Here is a 14,160-nt window from a genome sequence, read left to right as displayed (position 1 = left end):
GTGACATTTGTAATAAAGCTTGAAACATTGAGAGAACATATTTGAACCAGTTGTTGTTGAATGTTTGCACAGATTGATGCGGTGGTGGCGCTGAGTGATGTTGTGGTGGCGACGAGTGATGCTGTGGCATTCAGTGATGCTGTGGTAGCACATAGTGATGTTGTGGTGCCCCTTAGTGATGCTGTGGTGGTGCTGAGTGGTGCTGTGGTGATGCGATAGATAGAGAGAGTGCAATAGATAGATAGAGGGAGGGCGATAGATAGATAGATAGAGAGAGGGCGATAGATAGAGTGAGGGCGATAGATAGATAGATAGATAGATAGACAGATAGACAGATAGATAGATAGATAGATCGACAGATAGAGAGAGGGTGATAGATAGATAGAGTGAGGGCGATAGAGAGATAGACAGATAGAGTGAGGGCGATAGATAGATAGAGTGATGGCGATAGAGTGAGTGCGATAGATTGACAGATAGAATGAAGGCGATAGATAGAGTGAGGATGATAGATAGATAGATAGATAGATAGATAGATAGATAGATAGATAGATAGATAGATAGAGGGCGAGAGATAGATAGAGGATGATAGATAGATAGATAGATAGATAGATAGATAGATAGATAGATAGATAGAGTGATGGCGATAGAGTGAGTGCGATAGATTGACAGATAGAGTGAGGGCTATAGATAGATAGATAGAAAGATAGATAGATAGAGTGAGGATGATAGATAGATAGATAGATAGATAGATAGATAGATAGAGTGAGGGTGATAGAAAGATAGATAGATAGATAGATAGATAGATAGATAGATAGATAGATAGATAGATAGATAGATAGAGTGAGGGCGATAGATAGATAGATAGATAGATAGATAGATAGATAGATAGATAGATAGATAGATAGATAGATAAATAGATAGATAGAGTGAGGGCAATAGATAGAGAGATAGATAGAGAGATAGATAGGTAGATAGGTAGATAGATAGAGTGAGGGCTATAGATAGATAGATAGAAAGATAGATAGAGTGAGGATGATAGATAGATAGATAGAGTGAGGGCGATAGATAGATAGATAGATAGATAGATAGATAGATAGATAGATAGATAGATAGATAGATAGATAGATAGATAGAGTGAGGGCGATAGATAGATAGATAGATAGATAGATAGATAGATAGATAGATAGATAGATAGAGTGAGGGCGATAGATAGATAGATAGATAGAGTGAGGGCAATAGATAGCTAGAGTGAGGGCAATAGATAGAGTGAGGGAGATAGATAGATAGAGTGAGGGCGATAGATAGATAGATAGATAGATAGATAGGTAGAGTGAGGGCGATAGATAGATAGATAGGTGGAGTGAGGGCGATAGATAGATAGAGGATGATAGATAGATAGATAGATAGATAGATAGATAGATAGATAGATAGATAGATAGATAGATAGGTAGAGTGAGGGCGATAGATAGATAGATAGATAGATAGATAGATAGATAGATAGATAGAGTGAAGGCGATAGATAGATAGATAGAGTGAGGGAGATAGATAGATAGATAGATAGATAGATAGATAGATAGATAGATAGATAGATAGATAGATAGATAGAGTGAGCGCAATAGATAGATAGGGTGAGGGCGATAGATAGAGTGAGGAAGATAGATAGATAGAGTGAGGGTGATAGACAGATAGATAGAGTGAGGGCGAACAATAGAGTGAGGGCGATAGATAGATAGATAAATAGATAGAGTGAGGGCGATAGATAGATACATAGATAGATAGATAGATAGATAGATAGATAGATAGATAGATAGATAGAAAGAGTGAGGGCGATAGATGAATAGAGTGATGGCGATAGAAAGATAGAGTGAGAGCGATAGATAGATAGAGTGAGGGCGATAGATAGATAGAGTGAGGGAGATAGATAGATAGAGTCTACGCAATGCACCTAGAATTAGCCATTCCTTACCTGGAGGATCTAATCAAAATAGAACCCCTGATGCTGTGGCGCCGCATCTGGTTGTCAAATAAAAATGCCTTGTCACAAGCTATCATCGCAGACTCAATGAGTCTGGATAACTCTCTGAAAATAAAGTGGCTCTTATATGTCAGGAATTTTTTCAATGATTTAGGCCTTGAGAATTATTATTCTGATCCGGCTTCCATCACGGACATCTCAAAAAAAGATTTGAAACAGAAAGCACTAAGTCACCTCGAACTGTTAAGACTTGCATCCAATTCCTCGAAAACGGCAGTGATCCATGCAAACATGATCCAAGTATCCTTTGTCATTCACCCGTATCTTGAATTACAGTTAACAACTTACGAGAGAATGTTAATTACGAGATTCAGGCTGAACATCTTTTTTAGAATGGTCACCTTTCCGACACAGAACTGTTGGGACGCTATATTACCGCCTTGTTCTTGTGATGGCATATCAGCGCAGTCGAACTTGCATGTGATCCTGCTTTGTAAATACCATCAAGCCCATAGAAAGATCTGGCTTTTACCGATACTCAAATCTTGGGGACTGAGACAGTGCCGACCTGCTCTTTTAAGACTACAAATGTTAGAAACAGTGAATGTCTGTTATTTTGTCAGCAGCTTCCTAAAGTGTATCGTGAAACATAGAAAAAACCTCTAGAAAAAAAAAAAAAAACATGTCATATCTATCGCAACCGGCACCTTGCACACTTTGAATAATTTTCTCTCTTTTAATATGAAATGAATTTTTAACTGAATTGTTTGTAAATTGTGTATTTTTATGAATGCATGTTATTCTGTGTTCTTTTATGGTTTTTCCATTGTGAATAAGCCGAATAAAGATTTATATATATATATATAGATAGAGTGATGGCGATAAATAGATAGAGTGAGGGCGATAGATAGATAGAGTGAGGGAGATAGACAGATAGATACATAGAGTGAGGGAGATAGATAGATAGATAGATAGATAGATAGATAGATAGATAGACAGATGGATAGATGGATAGATGGATAGATGGATAGATGGATAGATAGATAGATAGATAGATAGATAGATAGATAGATAGATAGATAGATAGATAGATAGATAGATAGGGTGAGGGCGATAGATAGATACAGTGAGGGAGATAAATAGAGTGATGGCGATAGATGGATAGAGTGAGGGCGATAGATGGATAGAGTGAGGGCGATAGATAGATAGAGTGAGGGAGATAGATAGAGTGATGGCGATAAATAGATAGAGTGAGGGCGATAGATAGATAGAGTGAGGGAGATAGACAGATAGATACATAGAGTGAGGGAGATAGATAGATAGATAGATAGATAGATAGATAGATAGATAGATAGATGGATGGATAGATGGATAGATAGACAGATAGATTGAGGGCGGTGATAGATAGAGTGAGGGCGATAGCTAGAGTGAGGGCGGTAGATAGATAGATAGAGTGAGGGCGATAGATAGAGAGAGGGAGATAGATAGATAGATAGATAGATAGATAGATAGATAGATAAATAGATAGAATGAGGGCGATAGATGGATAGATAGATAGATAGATAGATAGATAGATAGATAGATAGATAGATAGATAGATAGATAGGGTGAGGGCGATAGATAGATACAGTGAGGGAGATAAATAGAGTGATGGCGATAGATAGATAGAGTAAGTGTGATAGATAGATAGATAGATAGATAGATAGATAGACAGATAGAGTGAGGGCCATAGATAGATAGATAGATAGAGTGAGGGTGATAGATAGAGTGAGGGCGATAGATAGATAGATAGAGTGAGGGTGATAGATAGATAGATAGAGTGAGGGCGATAAATAGAGTGAGGGCGATAGATAGATAGATAGAGTGAGATAGATAGATAGATAGATAGACAGAGTAAGGGCCATAGATAGATAGATAGAGTGAGGGTGATAGATAGAGTGAGGGCGATAGATAGATAGATAGAGTGAGGGTGATAGATAGATAGATAGAGTGAGGACGATAGATAGATAGAGTGAGATAGATAGATAGATAGATAGATAGATAGATAGATAGATAGAGAGAGGATAGATCAGATAGTAAAAAAGTAAGACTTCTGGTGACCTAACAGGAGCTTGAATATCATATTTCTGGCTGTAGCACTTAAATTACAATGTGGTTCATTCAACTAAGATTACCCCATACTAGAAGGTGAGTGCCCTGCTGTGGCATTTTAAAGGGTTCCAAATATAATGTAAGCATGTAAAAACATTGAAGAGGCCTTCAGCGTGGCAAATACTAATTGCAAAGCATGTGATACTCCTTCAAAAAACATATGATTAATGTGGTTGTAGGAGGCCAAAATTCATCTTGTAAATTACTCTTCTTTTAGAATAGAGCAGTCTCTTTGGCACCAGAAGCCTTGCATACACCCCTTTGGGGAACTGAACTATAATGTAAGAGAAGCTTAAATTATTTCATGCATCACTGAGTGCGATCTCCTGTGTCCCTTCCATAACGTCTTGGGGTGTGCTGGAAGCGAACTCTGTGAATCCAACATGACAATCAACAGCCGCAATGGCTTTACAATAAGCACTTATTGTGAATTACACTGTGGTTACTAAAGAGGTTTGGTAACTCCCTGCACCCGTGTGTGGCCACCTCATAAAAAATATCACTGGACACCTAATCCCACTACAGAGAGGGGAGGGGCAAAAGGAAGGACGGCTGCAAGATTGGCGGACAAGAGGCAGGCCTCCATGTGGCTGCAGAGGAGCATACTGAGGGGATGGAAGAAGTAACAAGCGCTGTCAAAGTAAACACGAGCCATAAGGGCACTCCCCCAAGAATCCTCCCAGCTCCGTGCAGCTCTCGTCAGATCTCTTGGCTGTAAAATAAAGCGGCTGCATGGAAAGTGGGCAGAGTGCCAGGATTTAAACGCCGCAGGCACTTCTGGGAAGTGCTCAGCTTGTGAGCATCTGCCGCAGCACTAGATCCACAATCCGGTCCCCTCTGGCTCACCCACCGGAGCGCAGGCAGTTTGCAGATGCACAGAAGATGTTTTCAGCAGAAATCTTGAAAAAGACACGTCCTCTCAAAAACCCAGATGATTTTAGATATCCCCGTCGTGAAACAAATGAGATGCACTTTTAAAAGTACGGCTTGTAGGCAGAAAGGGAGGTTTCAGTTTATTCAAGTTAAAAAAGAAGCTAAGTGGCAAAATGCCAGTTTTATTGAAAACGTGTCAGTGTCTGAATGAGGAAATGTCACAGGACACTCGTCTACTCGTACGTGGAGCAGTTGAGGGGAAATCGGAGAGAGGTGGAAGTGTAAGGAGAATGAGAAAGGTAAAACCCAGCAGGGCAAGTAATCTTGAGACATTATTAGGAAAGCAGAGAAAGCAGCACTAGCGCGAGTCGGCTAAGGAAAATGTAATTGCAATAATGCCGGAAAACAGCCCAAGTCCTAAACAAGCTCTGGCATTGTGCAGAGGGGAGCGGGGGAGCAGATTCCTTTGAAGTCTGAAGCTCACAGGCTGCCAAATGGTGTGCGATGTGCACGCGCCAACACACATGCACTGTATAGATATCCCTGTCCTGAAACAAATGAGATGCACTTTTAAAAGTATGGCTTGTAGGCAAAAAGGGAGGTTTCAGTTATATTCAAGTTCAAAAAGAAGCTAAGTGACAAAATGCCAGTTTCACTGAAAACGTGTCAATGTCTGAATGAGGAAATGCAACAGGACACTCGTCTACTTGTACGTGGAGCGGTAGAGGGGAAATCGGAGAGAGGTGGAAGAGTAAGGAGAATGAGAAATGTAAAACCCAGCAGGGCAAGTAATCTCGAGACATTATTTGGAAAGCAGAGAAAGCAGCACTAGCCCGAGTCGGCTAAGGAAAATGTAATTGCAATAAGGCCGGAAAACAGCCCAAGTCCTAAACAACCTCTGGCATTGCGCGGAGGGGGGCGGGGGAGCGGATTCCTTTGAAGTCTTTGAAGTCTGAAGCTCACAGGCTGCCAAATGGTGTGCGTTGTGCACGCACCCAAACACATGCACTGTAGGCAATCCGCCTGGAAAAGCATTTGGGAGCATTTTTGAAAGTCCCTACTTTATATCTCGCCAAAGCATTGCTAACGCAATGGCTCAGGCGAGACCTAAAAATATGGGTGGCACATCCTTCTCTGTTCAAGCAGCCAAACTATGGAACTCTTTACCCCCCCCAACAAAAGATCCACTGACAACCACCTTATCTTCAGAAAACTACTCAAGAATTGGCTCTTCCTCACAAAAGCAGCATACTGTATGTAAGCATTTATTTCACCATAGATATGTACCGATCTTTGTGTATTGCTTTCTATAAACATGCACAATAATTATGTTATTAATAAAAAATTTAAAAAATCATCTTTGGCCTACATGTACTTGCTTCCATTGTGCATCTATGTACTTGGATCTGTGTGTCAGTTACTTTTCTCCTGAAAAAGCATATCCAATGCACTACCCTATTTCTCATCCTGTACCTCTATCAATATCTTTAATCTACATATACTTACCTCCTTTATGCATTTATATACTTTCAATGTACTTATGGATCTATACATTTATCACTTTCTTCTAATTTAGCATTTCCAATGTACTACCATATTTCTCAGCCTTTACCTCTCTCAATATATCTTCTAGCCCAACTATCTGTCTCATCTCTACTACTCTTCCCAAGGCACTACCCTATCCCTCACCCTGTACAGCTATCAATATATGCTCTACGTCCACTCTCTCATTTATCCCAAACCCCATACCACTACAAAATAACCCTTTCTAGACTCTCTCCTACTCTACCCCTCCTTGCATCATCTGACATCTTTTACTATACCGATCCCTAAAGCAAACCTTTCTAAACTCTTCTCTCTGACTCTTCCCCTCCAAAACCCCTTTTACTCAACCAAAAGCCTCCTCCTACTGCTATGACCTCACAAAAAAACCTTGACTCCTTTATCCCTCCACTATCCTTTTCAATCCAAATAACAGTCTAACATGTTCACTTCTCAAGTTCCATATTCCACTATACTGATTTAACACTAATCCTTTATGGGTTCCAGAGTAGCGTGCTACTTGCCAATAAAGCGTTTCAACACCCCATCAGGGTTAGAAGCGATATATAATTACAAACCTCTTTCCCACTTCTATCCTGCTGCCTACCCTTCTCTATCCAAATAAATGACTGACATATCCACTACTCAAAATAATTTCATGTTTCCCCATACTAATTCAATGCTAATCCTTATGGGTTCCACAGATGCGTGCTACTTGCCAGAAAAGCGCTTTAAAACCCCATTAGGGATAGCAAGAGCTATATAAATACAAACCTCTTTCCCTCTTCTATCCCACCACCTACCCTCCTCTATCCAAATAACTGGAATTGATAACTTGGCAATTAATGTGCGAAGACCCTTCCAGAACTTAACGAGATCAGAAAGAATCGCTTTGGAAGAACTCCAGACAAATGAGAATATCGTCATAAAACCCGCTGATAAGGGTGGAGGTATAGTTATCCTCGGAAAAGAAGGCTATATGAATCAATGTCTTGATCTATTGGCGGATGAGAAATTTTACACCAAAATCACAATTGATCCAACACCAAGATTACAGACAATCATTGCCATCATGGTTCATGAAGCCGAAACAAATGGCTGGATAAGCAAAAAAGAGGCTGATTTCCTAGTAACTGAGAACCCTAAGATCCCCTATTTCTACTCCCTCCCCAAGACACACAAAAACAGAATACCTCCTCCAGGCCGTCCAATTGTGTCGGGGATAGGGTCAGCACTGGAACCCCTATCTAAATTTGCGGACAAATTCCTCCAACCACTTGTCAAAAGAACACCAGCCTATTTACAAGACACCCGAGATCTGTTGAATCAGCTGAAAGATCTAACCTTTGACCCCACCAAGATGCTCCTGGTGGGATTAGATGTTGAATCCCTATATACGAGTCTGCCCCAAAAAAAGACTCTGGAAATGTTGGAAGACGTACTTTTCATGGAGAACTGGGATTTCAGAACACCCAGACACTTTGTTTTGGAATGCTGCCGGATGGCACTTACTGAAAACTATTTTGAATTCGAAAACCAATTGTTTTTACAGAGCCATGGGACCTCTATGGGCAGTGCCTTTGCGCCATCGGTGGCTGGACTCTACGTCAGTAATTTTGAAACTCATCATGTACTCACAACTGCCAACCCATACGTTTCCAGTATCATTTACTGGAAACGTTATATAGACGATGTCTTCTTGATTTGGCTCAATAACCAAGACCTGAAAACTTTTGTCGACTGGCTTAACACACGTGATCCCTGGTTGAGATTCACATACACAGCTGACAAGGAAAGTATTGACTTCCTAGACCTCACGATCTTTTCAGAGAATAACCAAATCGAGACAAAAACCTTTAGAAAACCGACTGCCAAAAATAGCTTGTTGTCCTACAAAAGTTATCACCCTCAACCGCTCAGAGACAACCTACCTTACAGCCAATTTTTGCGCTTAAAAAGGAACTGCAGTCAAAGAAAGGATTATCAAACACAATCACGAGCCCTGAGTATCAGATTACAACAAAGACACTACAAAAACAGCACAATATTAAAATGCCAAAAAAGAGCCCAGAACCAGCCGAGGGAAAACCTTCTAACATCTTTTGAAAAAACTGAAAATAAGGACCTCGTAACCTGTGTGACCACATTTGGCCCTGCAACATACCAGGTCAACAAACTGATCAGCAAGAATTGGCATATTGTAAACACTGGCAAATTCAACTGGCCAAAACCCCGTTTTGCAAATAGACGTACAAAAAATCTACGTGACATGCTGGTTCATACCCGTCCAAAACAGAAAAATCCAACGAATCAGATCAGAAACATAAACATGGCTCCAGTGTCAGGCCACTACCCATGCGGTTCTTGCACAGCTTGTACTTCTACATCCATTTCTAAAACATTGCAATTGTCACCAACATTCACGTGGACCCAGCGACAACATAGCAACTGCAACTCTTCCCATGTGATCTACATGGTCACCTGTCCATGTGACAAAAAATACATCGGTATGACCTGCAGAAAGGTTAAACTGCGCATAGGAGAGCACAAAAGCAACATACGCTTAAAAAAGAACACAACCAAACTATGTGCACATTTCATCGAACAAAAACATAGTATTGAAGACCTGAAGTGGACAGTTATAGAGAAAGTTCAAGACAATACACCCAACGTTGAAAAAGTGTTGTACGAAAAAGAACAACGCTGGGTGGACCGCCTTAAGACGAATAAATATGGTCTAAATGATGATATTTGCTGGCACCACTTCGCACGCTGATACTAGCAGTTTGTTAATCTGAAAATTTAGAGTCCACTTAGTGTTCTGACACTCATAACCCTATGAGATTCTAAGTTCATCCCGTCTACAAATGTACTCCCTAAGGAACAGGTACAGTCCGTATCCTTTACAAAGGATATATATTTCAAAGTTCATCCCGTCTACAAATGTACTCCCTAAGGAACAGGTACAGTCCGTATCCTTTACAAAGGATATATATTTTTCAAATATAAATTTCTATGATTCAATGCCTTAATAATTACGAGACCATGATGTAGATAACCTATAAATTACTTATTAGGCATACAATTTTTTAATAATTACTTTTGAAGCTGTTCTTCGGTTGTATACAAAAGTCTCATTTCTATCTCTATGATTAGCGTAGTTAAAACGCCATTGGAAACGTGCTCTTGGCGTCCAGGAGGCAGAGCCAGCACAAGACGCGGAACACATTTCCGCTGCGGGTAAGTCGTCCCTCCACCGCCCTCGCTTATCTACAACTTATAGCACCAGAGTGACTAATACCTTGATTCTCTGATACTGTTATAGCCTGGGATCTCCTGAGGGAACCTTTTTCTAAACACAATTAAGGTAAGACCTCACATGGGGTATGACGGACTTTCTTACCATTACGTAAATGTGCCGAACACTTATCATCCCCGTTTTCTCTGTCAGGTTCGCATACTCAAGTTCACCTGATTTAGAGGTATGTCACATTCCTTGCAATTTACATGTCGCATTAAGTCGCCACCATTTACTCGCCAACATGTCCCTATTGTTCTCAATTTCCTAAAACAGCATGCCACAATTGAGCTTGCATGAAAATGGTACAATGTTTTTCCATTTCTTCTTTTTAACCGCACTTTGGTAAAATGCCACTAGTGACCCCAACCCTCTTTTTCTTAAAATTTACAGGTGACTACATAGAACCACGTAAGGGTAAGATTGTAAATTACACCTCTACCCCCCTACATCACAAATAGTGATAGGTAGATCTCTGTTTATTGTTGTTTTTTGTCCTGACGAATGCTCTTAGACCCACGGGCCAACAGAGCAGAAACATGTCGACGTTTTGTCAATACTACTAATATATGCTATGGATTCCTAATTTTCCAGCGAGCATACCAACTTCTTTTTAAACTAGTTGTCCACCGATACTAATAATAAAGAGTATCTTAATCGGTTGGAAACTATTTTATCCCTTTTTGTGCCTTTTCTGTTGGGGTTATTCGAATTTTTTATCTCTGGAGACTGCCACGAAAAAACCAGAGAAAGCCTCGGGCGAGGCTAGGCAATACACAATTTTGTCAAACCCGATGATTGCTGCCAAAACGTTTGTGTGGGGCGGAGAACAAGATATACCGCTTCTCGTTATACACAACGCTTATGAGGGTTTCACAATATATTTCACAATATATTTCTCTTGGTATAAGTGGTAACAAGTGTCCTATCCATTTTTGATAATCTTAACATATGCACCACTCAAATTACTTCATATTTCACTATACTAATTTTAAACACTAATGCTTCATGGGTTCCGGAGTAGCATGCTACACGCCAGAAAAGCACTTCAACACCCATCAGGGGTAACAGGCGCTATTTGAATGCAAACCTTTCTTCCCCTTCTATCCCATCACTATCCTTCTCACTCCAAACAACTGACTAATATCCACCACTCAAATTACTTTCATATTTCACCATACTAATTCACCACTAATCTTTTATGGGTTTCTGGAGAAGCGTGCTTCAACACCCCACCAGGGGTGACAAGCTCTATATAAATACAAACCTTTATTTCCCTCCTCTATTCTTCTACTATCCTTCCGAATCCAAATAACTGACTACCCTATCCACTACTTAAAATGTACTTGCATGTTTCACTATACTAATTCAACATTAATCCTCTATGGGTCCTGGAGTAGCGTGCTACTCGTCGAAAAAGCGATTTGACACCTCGTCGGGGTAGTAAGCGCTATATAAATGCAATTACAATACAATACAATGAAAGTGAACGGGGATCCCATTGTGGCTCTCTTGGACACCGACTGTCATCAGAGTGTCATCACTGGAGGGGCTCCTGAAGTGGAAGATGCCCCATATATTGATGACATTGTTATATACAGTCCCTCATGGTAAACACATCTACAACACGTATGCAATGGTAACTGCCTTAACAACGCGGTCTGAGACAGGCATGTAATTTACCTGCAAGTGAAACCATGCTTACCTTAACCACATATATGCATGTTTAAGGCAGTGCGCGGTCTGAATGTCGGATAGGCAGGGAGATGAACAGGAAGCGTTAAGAAAGAAAGGTCAACGCGGACATCATCTGACATCTTTTACTATACCGATCCCCAAAGCAAACCTTTCTAAACTCTTCTCTCTGACTCTTCCCATCCAAAAGCCTCCTCCTACTGCTATGACCTCACAAAAAAACCTTGACTATCCCACCACTATCCTTTTCAATCCAAATAACCGTCTAACATGTTCACTTCTCAAATTCCATATTCCACTATACTAATTCAACACTAATCCTTTATGGGTTCCAGAGTACACATCTACAACACGTATACAATGGTAACTGCCTTAACAACGCGGTCTGAGACAGGCATGTCGTTTACCTGCAAGCGGAACCATGCTTACCTTAACCACACATATGCATGTTTAAGGCAGTGTGCGGTCTGAATGTTGGATAGGCAGGGAGATGAACAGGAAGCGTTAAGAAAGAAAGGTCAACGCGGACAGGTAGAGGGGCTGGGGTCGGGTTTGGGGGTGGAGTAGTTGGTTTTGGGAGGGTGGTCAGGGTAATTTTTAGGGCTTAAGGTTGGATTGGGTTAGGGCTCCTTGAGTTAGGACTCAGGGGCCATTTCAGTTTTGCACATATAGGAGTTAGCAAGGTTTGGCTGAAATTTGGTTTTTGACTTGGTTTGGCTGAATTTTGCTTGTTTTTGAATGGGTGCAGGTGTTTTTTTTTTAGGTCAAAAGTCATACCCATTCCTGTGAATCGATCGGATGCAGCTTGGTAGGTATTTGGGGACAAGTGGGACTTGTGTCCTTCCAAGTTTACAAAGGATCGAACAAGTGAAATTAGTAGAAAAGCAATTGTTTCTGAGATGCTGGTGTCCAATTTTATCCAATGGGCCCATTTTGGAGGTTCTTGAGAAATACTTTTGGGGTGGTTTCAGTTGCTCCAGGTGAATGCAGCTTCTGATGGTTGGAGATGCCTGCTGTGTGTATGAACATTTTGGGGAAAATCGATCCGCACTAAGGGGGGTTTTGGACCTAGTTTGCAAATCGCCTGCATTGGGGCCTATGGGATTGCATCTTGTGTTTCTGAGTGGAGCTAGTTGGATTTGCTGGTTTTGAAATTACCACACATATTCATTTAGCAGTCAAACCTTTGCAACAAAAATCGTTGTAAAGGCATACATAGTAAACAAATGCATAGTTAAGTCGCATTTGAGGTTGGAACTGCATTGTAGAGGCATGCGTGGTTCAGCCATGACTGCCTCTGTCATACAACCTTATGTAATGTTTTGGACTCATTAGGCTTGGTGGGTCTCAAGGTCAATCTCGTAAAAATCCACTTAGCCACTAGAAAATGTGTTGCAGGGATTCTGATCCTACACAGAACTGTGCACAGAGACCCAGGACCTCAGTCAATTGTGGTATACCAAAAAACTCACCTCAGTGCCTAGAAACCCTAACCAGCTAGCATCAGTGTCACATTAGCTCTTCATCCTATAGCAAAGGAACCAATGATTAGACAACCCAGAACATGCGACTTAGGGTATACTCAGGAATGGTGGGAAGCAAGATCACTGTTTCATTATACTCTCATACCAGTCCACAACAGGAGTAAAGAGAGACAGGGGCAAAGTTAAAATATTTATTTTAACGACGTGCTCTAAGATGCAGTATTTTTGCTAACATAAGCAGACATACAGTCAGAAATAATATGGTCAGCATTGTTACAATTCCATAAAGCACAAAAGGAGAAATCATATTACAATAATGGGGAAAACTGGTCTTATAGTGCCTAGTATAACACCCTCCCAAGATAGGAACTATGTTTTATAAAATATAGAAGGTCTCAGGCTTGTGCGGGTAACCCCATACCTCTAGGATCAGCAGGAATGTATCACATCAGGATCTGCAAGAGCTCTCTGTGTCTCTGGAAAAACGTGAGTCTTCCAAGTGCCTGAAATCCTGCTTACAGTGCATTATTAAAGGCACCAGAATCACGTTGACGGCAGCTGCATGTATGTTATGGCTAAAACGTGAACCGATCAGCCCGAACAACAGCTACCTTGTTATGATAACCTTGGAGGCTTTAGAACACTGTGTGCAGACTAGAGTCTCGATGTAAGTCTCGGGATGCTAAAAACAAGCCATTCTCATGTGAAGCATTTCACGCAGCCTAACTTACAACAACATTTATGTGTAGTGTCGTGTGTAAAAGCAGCGAAAAGGTAAAATGGCGTTTAAACTTCTAATAAGCCTATGCTAAAATAGCAATGCACGCAACAAGGCCCAGCCCTCACTACACCCTCCCTTGATCGGAGAACGCACAATAGCGGGGCAATTTCTAGAACGCAGAGTTCAAGTTTGAATGAGAGAGAACTCAGTTCAAAATTTCCCCAAACTGAATAATTTGGAGTACAATCCGAATTAGTAACCAGAAAAATTACAAATCCCATCAGGGGTGCATGTTGTTAACACACCTAAAAAGAGTAAAAAAGAAAAAAAAATGAATGAAAAAATCACGAGTCCACTACTTGTCTATGAAGCAGAGAAAAAAGTTTCACTTCAATCCAACAGCGTATAGCCACAGTACGTT

The 14,160-nt window shown here is 40.7% G+C and overlaps 2 protein-coding genes across 2 annotated transcripts in view; one reads left to right on the top strand and one right to left on the bottom strand.

The window, feature by feature from the left end:
• Positions 1-14,160, top strand: part of LOC144766190 (uncharacterized) — a 315,417-nt gene that overhangs the window by 195,637 nt on the left and 105,620 nt on the right. The window lies entirely within an intron of this gene.
• Positions 14,036-14,160, bottom strand: part of LOC144759725 (uncharacterized) — a 112,319-nt gene continuing 112,194 nt past the window's right edge. Inside the window, exon 6 of the mRNA XM_078646499.1 lies at positions 14,036-14,044. Coding sequence (XP_078502625.1) covers positions 14,036-14,044 — 9 coding nt within the window. The remainder of the gene's footprint in view (positions 14,045-14,160) is intronic.

The sequence above is a fragment of the Lissotriton helveticus genome, chromosome 1_1 (assembly GCF_964261635.1).
Source record: "Lissotriton helveticus chromosome 1_1, aLisHel1.1, whole genome shotgun sequence".
Lineage (NCBI taxonomy): Eukaryota > Metazoa > Chordata > Amphibia > Caudata > Salamandridae > Lissotriton > Lissotriton helveticus.
Note: the sequence above shows the minus strand (reverse complement) of the source record. Positions and strands in the feature narration are given on the sequence as shown.